The following is a 16,786-nucleotide window of genomic DNA, read 5'->3' as shown; positions in this document are numbered from 1 at the left end:
AAGGAGCAGGGCGGCCTTTCATAAGAGTCTAGCCTGGTGTGTGATCCCCTTAAAAAAGAAAAAAAAAAATGCAAACCTCCGTCTAGGCGCTTTCCGGCAATCTCCACTTTGGGGTTTGATGTAATAAAATAAGCCTGGTCAGGGACAGGGCACACCTGGTCTTTCAAGTTTCTCATAGACTAAACCTCATTAGGCAGGTGAGAAGTCAGAGAGCACGTAGCCTTTGTTCTTCTTATGTTTACCTTGTGTGAGGGCTGGGCTGCACTTTCACTGAAGTCAGGATTTGTAATCATCTTTTATCCCAAATGCAGTCAAAACGTCTTGTCAAATGTGAAATAAAATCTCCAGTCTTTTCAGAATCCTCTGAATAATGTTGTCTTTCGGGAAGTAAGAAAAGCCGCCTAAGACTCAAATCAACAAACATCGATTTCGGGAAGTGCCACTGAGACTGAGAACATTAGTCTTTGTTCCCTTAATGCTTGTCCTGCATACCTTGGCTGAGCTGCTTATTCAGCTCAGGTAACTCTGAAAACTGACCATTAGGATAATGAGCAGGATGTACACTGGACACATTCTTTTTTTAACTGTTTGATAAATATTGACTGGATTGCCACATAATGCTAAGTGGAAATTATTTGATTCAAAGTTTAGTTGCACTGCAAACACTCGGATATTTTAATCACAAAGCAAAAAACAGTGACTAGACAGTAACTAAGTAGTAAAAGGCCACTTTTGCAACAGTATTAACAGCCTGTGTTTACCGCAAGTGACTATGTTTGTACAAGGGGTGGAGCAATAAGTAATAGGTAACCCTACCTACCTTGGTTAGCAAGGTGCATCCAGGGACTCTATGGTGCATCATGAAGACACAGATACCTGCTAATTACTGCTAAGTAACATATGAATAAAACACTAGAATTATACTTAAAAAAAAAAAGTCAGGCTGTGCAGCAGTTCATTCATCAGATATTTGTATTAGATTCAAGACTCCTTTATTAACATTGCATATGCAACAAGATTCAGTATTAAAAAAAGTTACAAAATGCTCTAGAAGACACCACCACCAAAAACAGACAGGTCCTTTTCAGTGACTCATATTAGCCAAGGGGATGCTTAGCAGACAGTCTGTGTTAAAGTCGCCCGTGGTGGCATACCTGTCAATCATAAATAAATCTTTCATTTTCTTAACTGCTCAGGCTCACAGGAGGGCTGGGGCCTATCCAAGCTGTCATAGGGTGAGAGGCAGTTTATGCCCTGGACATGCATACTGTTAAGTCTTAATGCAATTTACATGGACCTCTCACCCTATGGCAGCTGGAATAGGCCCAGCCCTCCTGCGACCCTGAAAATGATAAGTGGAAGAAAATGGATGGATGGATGGATGGATGGATATTATACTGTGCTGTGTAAAAGTCTTTAACCACCCCTGATTTCTTCATATTTGCTAGGAAAATTGGAAATAAGAGCAGCTATTTATTGAAAGCTATGCAAGCAAACAGCAGGTATGACCACCTTTATTCCTCAGCACAGCCTGAACTTCATCTTCAGGAATAGTTCTCCAGGCTTCTTGAAGGACATTCAAAGCTCATCTTTGGGTGTTTTTTTTATTCTGTTCTCTGTCAAGATGATCCCACACTGCTTCAATAATGTTGAGGTCCGGGCTCTGGGGAGGCCAATCCATGACTGATAGTGTTTTTCTATCCGAGTATGCTTTTACTGCACTGGCAGTGTGTTTGGGATCATTATCATGCTGAAAAATGAAACTGTTGCTGGATCAAAATCAGATTTTATATTTCTAAATTCATAATTCCATCAATTTTGATAAGATCCCTGACACCACTGGCTCAAATGCAGCTACAAACCATGACAGAGCCCCCACCGTGCTTTACAGATGGCTGCAGACACTCGGTGTTGTACCTCTCTCCTGACCTCCACTCTATATATTGACAATGATTTGGACCAAAATTTAGAAAATTAAAGATCTGTTGCCACTGATTCTTGTTTAATTGGCCATTCAAAATGGCTTCTTGACTGCCATCCTTCTATTAAGACCATTTCTGATGAGGCTTCATTGAACAGTAGATGGATCGACTGAAGGTTCAGAAACACCTCTCAGGTCCTGTGTTGGTCTTCTCTGGATTTTCTAATGCTTGTTAAAAATCACCGCTTTTACTTATAATGGTATAGTTCTATATTTTGGAATTGCCACTGTTATTTAAGCAAAGAAACATCTCTGACTTGTGTTGTGTTGCTTGTGCAGAACAAAATCTGGAGGGAATCAGGTCAGGTATATCACGTGCAGTACATGAGGAGTGATTCAAAAACAAAATGCTTCATTCATGATAATGAGTTCTTAATGATAATGTATTTAAAAGAGTAGCTAATAATCCAATCTGCAGTCCAGCCACTGATGTCAGTGCACAAAAATTCCACTGCAGTGTCTCAGAAATAACCACATGGGCAAAGAAGAAAAAGTCTGTAGACAACAGTTGCCAGGTCTTTGTGCTGGAACAAGCACGTTGATAAATAACCAGCTCGAGTTAATGACTCAGATGAATTTCCTTTCACTAACCGCTTGCTGTTAATTTATTGTCATGTTCCTTTGAAGCCAAAACTGAGGAATGCTGTTGTGGGCTTAACGTTTTATCCACCTATTACACTTCATTCAGTTGATTTAATTACTGTATGTTTTTGCTTCAGGGTTCTATCTGTTTTATTTTCACTATCCTTCATCCTCATGAAGTTATTTGAGGCTTCACTTTTGAACTGTGCTGCCTTTTCCTTTTTTTCTTTTTATAAAATTAATATTTATAGGTACTGGCTGTCTGTTTGTGAAGTCAGTCTTTAGGAATTCCCAGTGTGGGGTCCCAGGTCTCTAACCAGACTTAACCTCCTATTCCAGATGAAAGGTGTTCTGAGAGAGACAGTGTTGTTTGGCAGCAGAGCCTTGCCTTCAGACAGCAGGAATGTGGGATGTCTGGAGTGGGGGGCAGGAAGCAAGGAAAGAATGCCAAGTATGTCCATGTTTGTCCAGGGCTGGCTCTCCATTCAGCCCCCAGTGACGTGCTGCGAGGGCCAGCGGGTATAAAGGGAGCTCGACTCTGCAGTCAGAACTCAGATCAACTCTTCTACCGAAGCTAAACTCTAGCTTTCACCAAGAAAGGAAAAACAAAAAGCAGTGAGTCGGAGCAACAGTTTGAAACAAGACAAGAGATCGACTTGATCAGAAAAGTTCCTCAAGCTCAAAACTCTGATACTAAAGGAAGATTTTCTCCAAGAAGGTTTTGGAAGAATCTAAATTAATTACTAAAGACAAGAAAAGATGGCTGCTGAGATGAAGAAGATGATTTTGCTGCCGTTGCTGTGCATCATGCTCTCCTACATGGTAAGCCAGAAAAAAAAGGTTTCATTTTTATTTTTTGGTGTAGGCTTTGGTTTTAGTTGGACTTAACCTGTGAAGTCAGTGCTTTAAACTTGTCTTAAGAGACATTGTGTTCTCAGTGTGCTTGATGAATGTCTGTGTTTCTAACACAAAATGTTGGCATGATATTTACCAGCGTGTGTGTCTGTGTGTGTGCCTGTTTTCAGGCTGCAGGTCAGGAGTGCAACGGCCAGTGTTCGTGCCCTTCCACCCCTCCACAGTGCCCCCCAGGAGTTAGCCTGGTGATGGATGGCTGTGGCTGCTGCAGGGTGTGTGCCAAACAGATGGGGGAGCTCTGCACTGAGAAAGATGTCTGTGACCCACACAAAGGCCTCTACTGTGACTTCGGAGCCCCCAACAACAGACGCATAGGAGTTTGCACAGGTGTGCCACTCATAGCTGAACGTTTCTATCACGTTTGCCTAAAATAGCTCTAATGTATGAAGCAAATCATGACCTTTCCCTTGCAAATTCTACTTGACAGCTCGCGATGGAGCCACCTGTGTGTTTGGCGGCACAGTGTACAAAAGCGGAGAGACTTTCCAGAGCAGCTGCAAGTACCAGTGTACCTGTCTGGATGGAGCCATAGGTTGTGTGCCTCTGTGCTCCATGGACATCCGGCTGCCCAGCCCAGACTGCCCCATGCCAAGACGTGTGAAAGTGCCAGGGAAGTGCTGTGAGGAGTGGGAGTGTGATTCTCCCTACAGACACATCTTCATGGGATCTGCTTTGCCTGGTAAGGGAATTTGTTTTAAAGAACATGAGACTGCGGTTTCTGTTTTCATCTTTATGCAAAAAAGCAGGTGTAATTAGTACAGTTTTTTCTAATCTGGTGTTTCCTCCTGTGTTTACAGCATACAGAGAGGAGGAGACCTACGGCCCAGATCCTTCCTTGATGAGAGAGAACTGCCTGGTTCAGACAACTGAATGGAGTGCCTGCTCTAAGACATGCGGCCTGGGGATATCTACCAGGGTCACCAATGATAACCGTGAATGTCGCCTAGAAAAACAGACCCGGTTGTGTATGGTGAGGCCATGTGAGTCACAGCTGGAGCAGAGCATTAAGGTGAGTTCTTGTTAAACAGCACCACTCTCATGAAATTTGGGCATGCAATATCAGTCAAAGAATCCCAGCTGAAGTTGTTCTTTCCTCTTTTTTTCCTACAGAAAGGGAAAAAGTGCATCCGCACTCCCAGAGTCTCCAAACCCATGAAATTTGAGATCTCTGGCTGCACCACCACCAAGTCCTACAGGCCAAAGTTCTGCGGCGTCTGCCTGGACGGCCGCTGCTGCACCCCACACAGGACCACCACCCTGCCCATGGAGTTCAAATGTCCCGATGGGCAAGTCATGAAGAAGCACATGATGTTCATCAAATCCTGTGCCTGCCACCACAACTGCCCCGGAGAGAACGACATCTTCGAGTCCATGTATTACAAGAAGATGATTGGAGACATGGCGTGAGCCACTCATGGACGATAGGAGCTTTTGACTTGAAAACAAACAGAACTCCATCTCATTTTGCAGCTCAGTATATATGATTATGATGTTTTATTTTGTCATTTTTTTTTCCATTGTAAAAGTAGCCCAGGCACTCATCTCAGTGCCTGTGTGTTTTGTACGGCTGATGCACACCAGCCTCATAGACTCAGACAGAGGGTTGCTTAGCAGCTCCAAAAGATCCCTGCACTATAACTTCTTTTTTTTTTTGTTTTGTTTTGTTTTGTTGACAAACCTGCTGTCAGGTTTCCATCCATTTCCCTTGAAATCCTTTTTAAAAACCCATCCATTTTACTGTATGCATTTTTATACCTTATCTAAACTTTGACCTCTCTAAATGAGGTGTCTAATGAGTCCCTCCACCCTCCCAGTCCAAGACCAGACCTGTAAACTCTAAGCAGCTGTAGAGGGAGCATGCAGTCCACAGCAGGCCAGTGTTCCCCTTTCCAAACAGGTCTGAATGCGTCCTTGTATGTGTGTGTGTGTGTGTGTGTGTGTGTGTGTGTTTGTGTCTGAATTTCAGCCTTGTCTGTGTGTATGCTGTTTACTCTCCTTACAGAGTAGAGGAAAGGTCAGAGTATCTACCCAATGTGAGGATAAGAAAGCAAGCAGCATGCTGAGTTTAGGGTTAGATAACAGAGTACAGTGGGCTTTGCCATGGCACTGAAAAAAGAAGAAGAAAAAAAAAAAACACATTTTGACTTTTACTGATTCAGGTCAGGAGGTAAAAAAGCATCTACAGGAACAAAATGTCTATTTTGTACAAAAGTAGAAGAAGAACAGACTGGAAGAATTGTAATTTCATTCCTTTTTTTTTTTTTTTTTAATGTTTATGTGTACATTGTGTGTATATATGTGTACAGTTTAAGTTAATTTAAAAAGCCAATTGTTTTCTGTGCTTCAAAATGTATCAGTGGTGTATTTTTGGTCAACAGTATTTTTTACTATTTTATTGAGAAGTGTGACAAAAATGTTACATGTTTCACTTTGTAGCTGGAAATAAAATCTTATATTTTTATACAAATACGAGTTGATCTCTCTTTGATGTGTAAGACTGAGATTCAGTTCCACACCGACTTCATTAGCTGATGACTTTTAGCCGACATTTGAAAGCACATTTAACAGGAGCTCAGCAAATCTGTTAGATTTATGCATTTCTCCTTCCTGACACCTTATGAAGTCTCTCAGAGAGAGCCAGCCTCAGTCACTACAACAGGCCTGCAGGTGAAGGGATTTAAAGGGGCATTCAACATAAAGGATTTCTTTGTTTAAGCTAATTGAAATAATCTGTAAAAATCCCTCCATTTATCCATGACATGCATGCCTTACATATTCATGAATCTTAACTGTCTTCTGGTTTTATGCAGCAGGATACACTGCAAAGCACTGCAAGCACTGGTGACATTTTATCAAATGGTCTGAGAGGATATTTTAAATTTACTAGTATATACATTGTTGCATGTTTTCCTCTTGTTTTTGCAGAGTACTTAAAGGAAAGTGGGAAAAAGTCCACCCAAACACAACAGTGGTGCATTTTAATAACTCTGTGACAGCACTCACCTTTGGACAAGAGGCCAGAAATGGTCTAATGCCGCCATCTGCTGCCCTTCCAATTTCATATCTGTTTTCATATGTTCACAGTAACCAAAGGGGCAGATGTTCACAACCTTAAAACCCTGATCTGTATTTGTAATAGCTGCTTGAATACCATAGAAATGTTCTATGCAAAGCTCCAAATGTAACTAATACAAAATATCCAATATACATTGCCAGCACTGTGTGCGGTTATCTTTGATTATAGTCAGTAACTAAATTTTTCTTTTACTTATTTTTCTGTGCAAAACCAGCCTTCAAACCTACACTTTGACTTCCTTCTGGTATTCAGGCTTTTTAAGACTGCATTTGTCTGACTGTACATGTTTCAGTTTTGAGTCGTGCCTACAGTAGCTATATTTACTCGAGCTGCCAAAGAAAGCAGAACTTTCACATTTCAGTTTCTCCTCTGCCCACATTGTGTTCTTGACTCCTTCCAATCTATGTTTTGCTCAACAGCTCTCAACATATTGCTGTTAAAATACAGCATAAAAACAGAAAACACTGTATGATTCAAATCTACACCAGATCCTTTCTTCTTAATAGTAACAACCAGAGAATTTTCATATTGCTGCCAAAACCAAAGGTTAAATTGTGTGTTGAAACTGAATGTGTCAACAGCCTGTGTGTCATGCTGATGATTCATGTTGTCAGCTTTGTCACCCACAACGAACTGCAGATTGCATCTACACTTGCAATTAAAGTGCCTTTGCAGTGAGATCCTGTGTAGGTTTATATGGACTGTGTAAGTCATTGCATACAGTGCAACAGTCCTGTAATAACGCTTAACACATTCATTTTGATAAGATAACATTTAGCCAACTTTAGAGGCATAAAAACATTCACCAATTTCAAGTGTTCCAGATAAACTACTCAATTTATTGATTTTTCTTACATAAATTCAGTACAGATTACACCCCAGCCATTAATCAGCTAAAAATCACTTATTGCCTTGGCTTAATTTGCATCAGCTGCATCTATGACAATCATCTAAGTCTTCTTTTTTTTTTTTTTTCCTTTTAACTTTGTAAGTAAGTAAGCATTCCAGAAAGAGCTTTGTACATGTATACATGCCATTACTGTACAACCTCACCTTGTAGGTGTATACCTGGATTTGCCTTAACCTTTCTCATGAATTGGTGTTCACCGTTAAAATAATCTAAAAAGCAGAAGAGATACATTTACAGAAACAGACATGATTGTCAGAGAAAACGAAGCTAAACGAGTTGCCTTTCTTCAGGAATCTTCTGAATGTTATGCATGTGAATGCGCAGTACTTGCGCATTTGTGTGCTGTTAGTATGCACGTCTAGCTGCAAAGTGCATCTACTGTATGCTACTCTATGTCAATGTCACGAGTGAGGCTGCAGCGGTCTGGCCTCCTCAAGAAAAATAGTGGAAAGATAAAACCTTGTCACACATTCACGCGCTCTATCTGTGGAAACCAGGCAGCTGGTAAAGCGGAGGAGGACGAGGAGGCAGAGGAGGTTGCGGTGTCAAACTTGTTCCAGTCTCTCTCTCTCTCTCTCTCTCTCTCAGCCTCGCCGCAGCTCGTGGAGTTTCTGGGCAACATTTTCAAGCTCTGACTCGATGGCTGCCAGACTTTCAATCTCAGGCTCCTGCAGGTATAATGAGAGGACAGCGTGTGAGAAAAAAGACACCAGCAATGCAAACAATTATATTTATCCATGGCTTGCTGTCCTAGCCATTAGAGGAACACATTATGTCCAGAATAGCATCCTTTAGCTTCACTTTAATAATGACTGTGTAGCAGTTTGCAGCCATCAAGGCTATCACAGTGTAAATGCTTCCTTTCAAGATATTTCCAATGAAAATGCGTTATTTTGCATGCAAGAAGTCGATCTGTAGGACAAATTCTCTTTTAGAAACTGAAACCTCATCTAGTTTTTTGCATTCATCTAGCAAATTGGTAATACATCCTGAGGAACTATTTCATTGTACTCAGAAAGTAGGACTATTTTTTCTTGCTGAGAAAAATTAAAAGATGACTATCACTCATATGGAAATATGAATGTAACATTAGTAGATTTTTGCTGAGCTTATTGTATTTGAAGACTAGAAACAGGCATAGACTGTATATAAAAGATGGATGTAACTCATGGGTCTGAGAAGTGCATTTTGCATTCTTTCTAATGGCCAGCAGGGGGCGACTCGTGTAATTTCAAATAAGACTTTGCGCAGAAATCTACCCTTTGGCTCCTTTGTGACCTCAGTCACTAGTTTCACAGCTTACTGAATGTGATGTGATGTTCTTTGGTGTATTATTACCTCCATTAAAGTAGAAAATGACATAAAGCAGCATCTAAGGTCTATTTTTTCCCCAAAAACTAATAGATAAGAATCACATAGATTGTTTGTTTAGCTACTATAAAAACAAACACAACAAAACTGCAATTTTATTAAGGTATGTAGGTAAGTGAAGACCAAACTGTGGCTAGCTGTTTTCCCCAAAATGTGAAAATACTTCTTTAAGCAATTAGCACTTGAAAGTTTCTACAGCTGTGACTCATAAAAACAAGTGGAAATCACACCTCTGACTTTCTACTGGCGCTCCCCTCTTCCTCCAGCCCCTTCCTCTCCTCCGGTGCCCTTTGAGCAATCATCTGCAGCTCCTTCTCTTCTGGACTCCTCTGAGCATCTCTTTTCTTCTTCTCCTCCTCTTCGTCTGTGACCTCTTTTGAATGATGAGGCACTTCCTGTTGCTCCTCCTTCGCAGCTGCTTTCTTCTTCAGCAGTAAAGACTTGGTCCCCTTAGTCCACCGCTTTAAGCTCTCCCTGTTCCCTCTCTTTGTCTCCTCCCTCTTCTGTTCTTCCTCTTTGACCTTGTTTATATGCGAAAAGTGTGAAAACCTCTTGGTTTTCTCCTCCTCCTCGTCTTCATCTGACCTTTCTTCTTTTGATTTCTTCCTCCTTGTGTCTCTCTTCTCTTCTGATCCATCATCTGGGAATATGAAAAGAATGAGATTTATTTTTATTTTTTTTCTCACTGAAACACCTCTACTAGGCCACTGCCAGAAAAGTCTCCACCATCAGCAAGATTCCACTTCTTGTAATGAAATGTTTGGTGCCAGCTGGCAGCATTGGCCCTCAGTAGTGCTAGCTGTGCTTTATGGGAATTATCAGCATGGCTGGAGCAATCAGATGACTTGGCTGAAGCTCCATTTTGTAGAATCAGTTTCACTATTTCACTGTACTGAAAATAAAACAATTTCTCTGTTAAATGTTTTAGAGATAGAAAGGGCTGATTGCAGTCTTGATGATGTTAGAGATTACTGTGAAATGGCTGCAGATGTAACCATGCATTTGAATTTTCCAGCACGGCGGTCCTCATTCATTTCTGTTGACGACCTGTCATTTTGCCAGCCATGCTGGCCTTGCTCCCCTGTGAGGGGGTGGGGCTGAAATTCATCATGTAGATAGAAGTGCTTCCATCAATCAGCTGGTTCTAGGGTAGCGAGCCATTTCATTTACAAGGCAGTTTTGTGTTTCAGCACTTTCTCGCTCTCTCTTAAAATTCAGCTTCTATCATTTGGTTAATGTTTAATCTTTTCCTTTGCTTTGAGTGGCCTGTATTTCTATTAAAATAAAAGCTTAAAATGGCAAGCTCTCCGTCTTTTTTAAAATTCTTTTTCCTTAATGCAAATTTTAGTTTATAACAGGTGAATTTCAAAGAAAGACCTGGAAGTATGTGCTTGCCTTTGCTCTCCTTGGCAATGCGCTCCTCTTTGGAATTCTCCTCTGCTCGCTTCTCGCCATACCCTTCATCGTCTTCCTCCCTCTTTTCATCCTCACCCTCCCTCCACTCCTCCACAGACTCAGAGATGTGGCTTCCCAGGCTCTCATCATTCTCCCTCTTTATCTGCATTTCTTCAATTTCATTGCCCTCCCGTGACTCTCCGTCCTCCACGCCCGCATCCCTTTCTTCTTTTCCATCTCCATTTCCTGTCCTCTTGGACAGGATGGATTGTTCACCAGGGCTTCCCAAAGCCTCCAACATGGATCGATCTGAAAACAGTGAGAGTAGGGATTTAATTTACTAGAAGAAATTGATTTTCTAGTGATTTTAAAAGAAGGTGCTTACAAAAAAACCACTACAGTTTATCACAGGGTTTATTGCCATTACCCTCAGATTTGTGTGTTTTTAATTGATGGTGGGAAGTATATGTTTAAAAAAAAAAGCACATTATCTTCCTCTTTGGCCAAATTCAAATTGCTGTCACATTTCACAAAAAAATAAAGGTAAATTTTTGTACCCAAAAGGTACTTTTATCAGGAAAGTTCCCTCTAAGTACAGAGATGGACCCTTGGGGTGATTTACTCTGGACCATCAGAGGTACAAAATCACTGGTCAGAGCAAATGGTACAAAAGTGTACCAGTAGAAGTCAGTGTTGGGTGGGGTGTTTCCTCCCAGACGACAAAAAAGGCGCCAGAAATGTAAAATGGCGGACTCTCCGGTTTTATGCAGCCTGTCCACCGAAGAACTTATTCAAAAAATATCTAAAGCTGGAATAAAAATGAATGAAGACGAGGCAAGAAGATTCAGTGGTAAGTAATCTGACCTATTCCTGTTCATGGTCTAACTCAGTCTCCATTCATTTAAAATTTCAGACTAACATGCTAACAGTACCTAGCATGTTGTGTGCACAGGGCGTTACCCAACTTCTCTGCAATTTCAGAATATTAGTATTTTAGTGAAGTACTATCACAAGAGCTAAGTAATTCCATCTTTTTTTGTTTAACTACTTTGTTTGGGGCTTGTATTAGCTGTGGGGTCTCCTTTAAAGCTCCCTTCAGCTCAGCTACACCATCTATCCTAAAAAAAAAAAACTCAGCGAAATTTACTTGAACTAGAAGCTGCATTTCTAGCTTTTGTTATTTTGGTTAGATTTGATTTACTAGCTGCCTTTAACAATAATAATTGACAATGTGTTTGTGTATTCTACAGTGTATTGATGAGGTTGACAGAATTCACCCTTCAACATCTGCCATCTGTCAAGACGGCTTTGCTGGTGTCTTGCCAAGTGTACTTAAGCTTGCACAGGGAAAGTCTGTGCTGGCAAAACAGTACTGTGACGCAAGAAAAGATGCCCTGGCTGAAGATCTACCAGGTAGTCACAATCATCTTGTTAATAAATGTAAAAGTAGATCTGCTGTAGTTACGCTCTGTATGATTTTTTTTTCTTTTTTTGCATTTGAGGAATCGACTTAAGGGCTGGACTCATCCTCCTGCCATCCATCTTCAGAGAAAAGATTGAACACTACATCACTTTGGGAAAGGTAGGCATCTGAACTGTAGTAAGATCTTGTTCAAATAAGTGAAGAGGAAAGAAAAATGACTCGAGTAAGGAATTATTTTTACTATATTGATATTTTGATCACCATTTAACATATTTAAAGTTGTATTACTTAATATTTTAAACTTGTAAATTAACACTAAGGTTTTTAAATTATTTTACATAAATTAATTGGAACAATGTCTTTTGCTGCTTGGTTATTTATTTATTTTTTATTTTTTTCTTAATTTATATAGAAAGATGCTGCTACACCCTATCCAACCATTCAACTGGTGGATAATAAGTGGAAGACGGTGATGACCAGTGCCGGGCCCAGTCTGGTGAAAGTAGAGTAGATGTTATGTCACTGCACGAGCCTAAGTGAAGCCTTTATAACAGCCTTCAGTATATATTTTGTTTTCAACATTACATTCTTCTGTCTTCTGTTCACTTCTTGTTTTAAACTGAATGAACTGATGTTAAATTATACATTTTGATAAATATAGAATATTTTTGTGAACCTAAGGGTTTGTTTTTGTCTCTCAAAGGTACCATTAGCCATGTCGCTCCAGCTGTACCTCATTGGGTACATAATTTGTACCTTTGTAATGGGTACAGTATTGTACCTGTACATAAAGGCACATATTTGTCACCAGAGGTACAGAAATGTTCTTCTAAAGGTACAGACAATAAGGTACAAAATTGTTCCTAGATTTAGAGGTACAATGTTGTACTCCACTAGGGTACAGCTGGAGCGACAAAGCCTTCGTACCTTTTTAGGTCCATTCTCGTCCCTCTATTTCTTAGTGTGTACTTGTTTATTTCCTTGTCACCTCCCCAGAAGACTGAGTCTGGCACTGATGTAAAAAAAAAAAAAAAGTCAGGTATGCTTGTTCTGGTTTTTTTTTTTTGTCCCCCAGAGAACATCAGCAGAAGTTGAATTCACCTCAGCACTTTTGATTTGTTTGTCAGCTGCACTTTGCAGAAAAAAATAATGGAATCTATTCATCACTGTGACAGCAGCTGCATTTAACACACTGATTAGATATTCCTTGTCGAAGTGCGATAAGAAATAAGAAGCATAACTATGTGATGCATGAGGATGACCAACTCACCGGGGACATCATCTGTAGCCTGGAGAGTTGGCATTGTTGGTGTGGGCATATCAGCTCTCCCCAGACCACCTGAAATGAAAATGATTCGTTCAAGCCTTCCGTCATTCTTATCTCCATCCACATGTAAACGAGCTGAGTAATCTATGACTCACCTTGAACAGCAATCTCCCGCATCTCCTTCAGAAAGTTATGGTGACGAAGGATAGTAACAAGCTGGTCATCTACACACGCACGCACACATACGCGTGCGCGCACACACACACACACACATGCACAACCACATTAAAATGTAAATACATAAGAGCGAGGAAGAAGAAGAAAAAAGCAGATAAAAAGCAGTGAATTGATGCTGCAGGGGGTAAATTACAGGTATACGTCTTTCCCTTTTCACTTTTTCAAAGGATTCAGAGTTGCGCTTTTGTGGATTCATCTGTGTTAATTGCCCTGGAATTTACTGCTTTCAAAGCAAGAGCACAATTAATCATTTGGCCCTTGGAGACTCTCACAACAGCAGTGAGCACTGGACTTTCTGCTGACCCACAAACAGAACTGCATACATCATGCAGCAGCAGTAGCGAGAGACAGCCGCTGTACTGTATCGAGTTGTTGTATCATTCTGTGATCTTTCATTTCCTTTTACTCCTCCTCTCCATTCTCCTTTCTTTCCATCCCTACGGTGGTGTACAGTTTCACAGCACCCGCTCAGTAACAAACGCTCGATGAGTAAGGCTCTGATTGATTTTTTTTTTTTTCCCAAGGACAGCATCAAGGTAAAACACTATGTAACTGAATCGTCTTTACCGAGTCCTAGTGACCCCTCTGTATATAAAACTCTGCAGCAGATTTTTACCCAGCATTCACTGCATTAGTCCATTAACCTTATGATGACAGCACTGTGCACTCGTTATGAGATGACAGTGGTTTTCTTCTAGAATTCAGCACTTTTGCATCAAGGACTGATCTGTTTTATTCCTCTTTTTTATACGAGCATGACAGCGGTGAGGGTGGGGATGATAATAATAATAAGGGTCATAATAAAACTGTCCATATAAATATGGTTAAATCTGTATAAACCTATAAAGAAAAGGCCAGCTCTACCAATGCACTTGCAAGCTGGCCACTGTTATGCCAGTAATGTAAATTTTGTTCTCATAGGGCCAAATCAGAAAATATGTTATCCCAAGGCACTTTGCATAGTAAGATTAATTGTTTGATGAGCAAGCACTTGGCAACAGAGGGAGAAAAACATTATAGCTGATTATACCCTCAGATTAATGGAATGTAAAACTAAAACCTAAAAAGCTGCCTCAACAGGTCCAATACAAAGAAAACTCTGTGTATTTCTGCAGTGTATTTAAGACATAAGGACATTAAGAAAAGTAAAGCAGAGAGGATAACATCATTCAAACAGTCTGCAGTTAAGTTAATTAATATGCTTAAGTGAAAAACTGAAGGTTTTAGTTTTCAGATGGGACTAAATAATGGCCAGTGTGGGTTATCTCACACAGGTCTCACAGGGATGCAGTTTTAGCTGAACCATGAGACTGACTCACAAAAAAAAGGAAAACTGTGTTAGTATGCCTCCTTTCCGGGGTTTGTCAGCAAAACTAAAAAGGTTACACTTCAACAATTATTAACAATGTGTAGTAGAAGAAGAAACATACTTCAGTCTTATGGAATATTCAAATATCAAGGTTGCATTACAAGGTTTTTAGAGACATTTTTATGCATACAATCACTTTCTAAGTGCATAAATGTGGATGAAAATGTCTTTGATCTTTTCATTCAATTTTGTACTATCTGCACTGACCAAATAGCCAGGTGTCAACACACAGTGGCAGTTACGGTTTGTGATTTGTGATTTGTGTACAAACTCAAACCTGTACTAACTTAGGCTATAATTGTAGTTGCCTGTGGCACTGAGCCATGCTAAAAAGGGCATTTGCTTGTGCCAGTGTTTCCCAGCTGTCTTCCTTGTTTTGCTTACCCGTCTTCAGTGTGACCAAACACTCCTGACTGACAGGAATGGGGTGTGGCCTTGATAGCACATCTGCCAGTGCCTCCACGATGCATTTCATCACCTGTGGATGCACACAATCCAGAATCAGAGCCATGTTAGTCCCTGAATGATCAAAATTATTTAAGAATTACGGTAAAATAGGATGTTGTTCCAGGCAAGATGCATTTAATAGACTTAAAAGGAGGGTGAGAGTCTATTTTTGCATAGTAAATTCTTCTGCTGGTCTTTGAATGCAGCTCATGTGCTGACTTACCCACTAATTGAAAGGTCTAAATCTCTTTAGATGGGAGATCAAAAATAATTTCAACTCCCATTGTGCCAATCCCACATGTATGTGTGATTTTTCAGGCTCATTTTATTTATTTATTTTTTTAAAGTGCTCAGCTTCTCCCTGCAAGACCTTTGAAGTGCTCAGACTCCACATTTCCCTTCCATAGTCTTGTCTCTCCAAACGTTATTCTGGAAACCTCTCTCACTCTGTCCCCGTGAAATGGATCTAGCTGCCAAATCATGGATTTTCAAGGCTCTCAAATAGGTTTTTATTGATTTTTACAAAGTCAGATCTGGGTTTTCCCCACACTGGTGAAGGTGCTTGAATACCTTAAGTTGCTGCGATTAACTATTTCTAAATGCGGCTTGCTTTTGGAGTGCAGTTAGAGTGCAGCTAGACGCAGTGTAATGGATTTGTATTATTTGTCGAATAAAAAAACGGGGCATCGATTTACGAAGGTTAACATTAAACTGCGGTAGTTTTTGTTTGTTTGTTTTTTAACTGCTTCTCCGTTGTTGTAATAAAAGTAATGTTAATAGAAATGGTAATGCCAAGAACAATAAGAAAATATTTACCTTTACGTCCTCATTCTCCAGCTGACTCGAAGTCACCGGCAATGAAAGAACTGCACGAAAAAAAAAGAGAAAAGAAAATCATACATCTTCATTTTTTTTTTATCTGCTTTTCGTAATCCCTACAGCTCGTGTGTGTGTGTGTGTTCTTTTCACTCGCTGTGTTACTACAAGCCTCTGATTGTTTTAGTAACGGGACTGAATGTGCCAAATGCGCAGGTGAATTCTCTGCAATTAAAGATGTGCCTGTCGCTGTCCTTGGTGCTGAACCCCGGCAGTCACATTCTTAATGCTGATTTCTTTCAACCAACCGACTGTGTCTTTATGTTACTTAACTTCAATAACATTTAGCTTTTTTAAAAACTCCTTTTTCTTACCGCAGCTACACAGTATTGTCAAAAGGAACAGTCCTCTCCCGATCATGTTTGGAAACGAGGCGAAGTAGCTCTCCAGGAATAATAAAAAATAGCGAAGCTTTTATCAGAAGGTTAAATTTCCTCCCTGTGAATGATGGTCGGTGGATTAGGGACGCATTCTGAACAAAACTTAGCCGCCTTTCGGTATTTCTGGAGAGCTAGGTTTTCTGCAGCATCGGTGACCCGACAGCCTCCCTCCTCTCTGGTCTCTCCACCAAGACCTCGCCGCAACAGCACCCTTTTTATAGCGCGAGCTGAAGAGAGGAAATGACATCATGCTGGGACGAATAATTGCTACTGTACCTGATCGTACTTCAGTGGTTGCCAGGGCGTGTGCCGGTTTAGAGTGCCTCAGGTATGCTGTAAACATTTCTATTCCTGTGTACAAAAGTTGGAGCTTTGATCATTTTTATTATCCTTTTTATTATTTAACTGTAATCATATGCAGGTTTATGTACACCGGGTGATAGGCCTTCCAAAGACTTGTAAAGCTCCATTCTCCAGTCCACAAAACAAAAAACATACAGTTGGGTCCACAATTTGTTGGGAAAAAAAAGGAAAACTACACAATTTTTGTAGTTTTG

At 40.4% G+C, this 16,786-nt stretch overlaps 2 protein-coding genes across 2 annotated transcripts; one reads left to right on the top strand and one right to left on the bottom strand.

The window, feature by feature from the left end:
* Positions 1 to 3,102: 3,102 nt before the first annotated feature.
* Positions 3,103 to 5,684, top strand: ccn2a (cellular communication network factor 2a). The gene is made up of 5 exons (XM_030721433.1): positions 3,103 to 3,385; positions 3,589 to 3,805; positions 3,906 to 4,157; positions 4,276 to 4,487; positions 4,589 to 5,684. The coding sequence occupies exons 1-5, from the start codon at positions 3,323 to 3,325 to the stop codon at positions 4,883 to 4,885; spliced, it is 1,041 nt and encodes a 346-aa protein (XP_030577293.1). The 5' UTR covers positions 3,103 to 3,322; the 3' UTR covers positions 4,886 to 5,684.
* Positions 5,685 to 7,530: 1,846 nt separating this feature from the next.
* chga (chromogranin A) lies at positions 7,531 to 16,404 on the bottom strand. The gene is made up of 8 exons (XM_030721563.1): positions 16,164 to 16,404; positions 15,790 to 15,839; positions 14,911 to 15,004; positions 13,076 to 13,144; positions 12,924 to 12,992; positions 10,231 to 10,539; positions 9,066 to 9,475; positions 7,531 to 8,132 (listed from the first exon to the last, which is right to left on the bottom strand). The coding sequence occupies exons 1-8, from the start codon at positions 16,207 to 16,209 to the stop codon at positions 8,049 to 8,051; spliced, it is 1,131 nt and encodes a 376-aa protein (XP_030577423.1). The 5' UTR covers positions 16,210 to 16,404; the 3' UTR covers positions 7,531 to 8,048.
* Between the last annotated feature and the right edge of the window lie 382 nt (positions 16,405 to 16,786).

Source organism: Archocentrus centrarchus, chromosome 24 (assembly GCF_007364275.1).
Source record: "Archocentrus centrarchus isolate MPI-CPG fArcCen1 chromosome 24, fArcCen1, whole genome shotgun sequence".
Taxonomy (NCBI): Eukaryota; Metazoa; Chordata; class Actinopteri; order Cichliformes; family Cichlidae; genus Archocentrus; species Archocentrus centrarchus.
The sequence above is the reverse complement of the archived record's forward strand: the minus strand, read 5'-3'. Positions and strand labels throughout refer to the sequence as shown.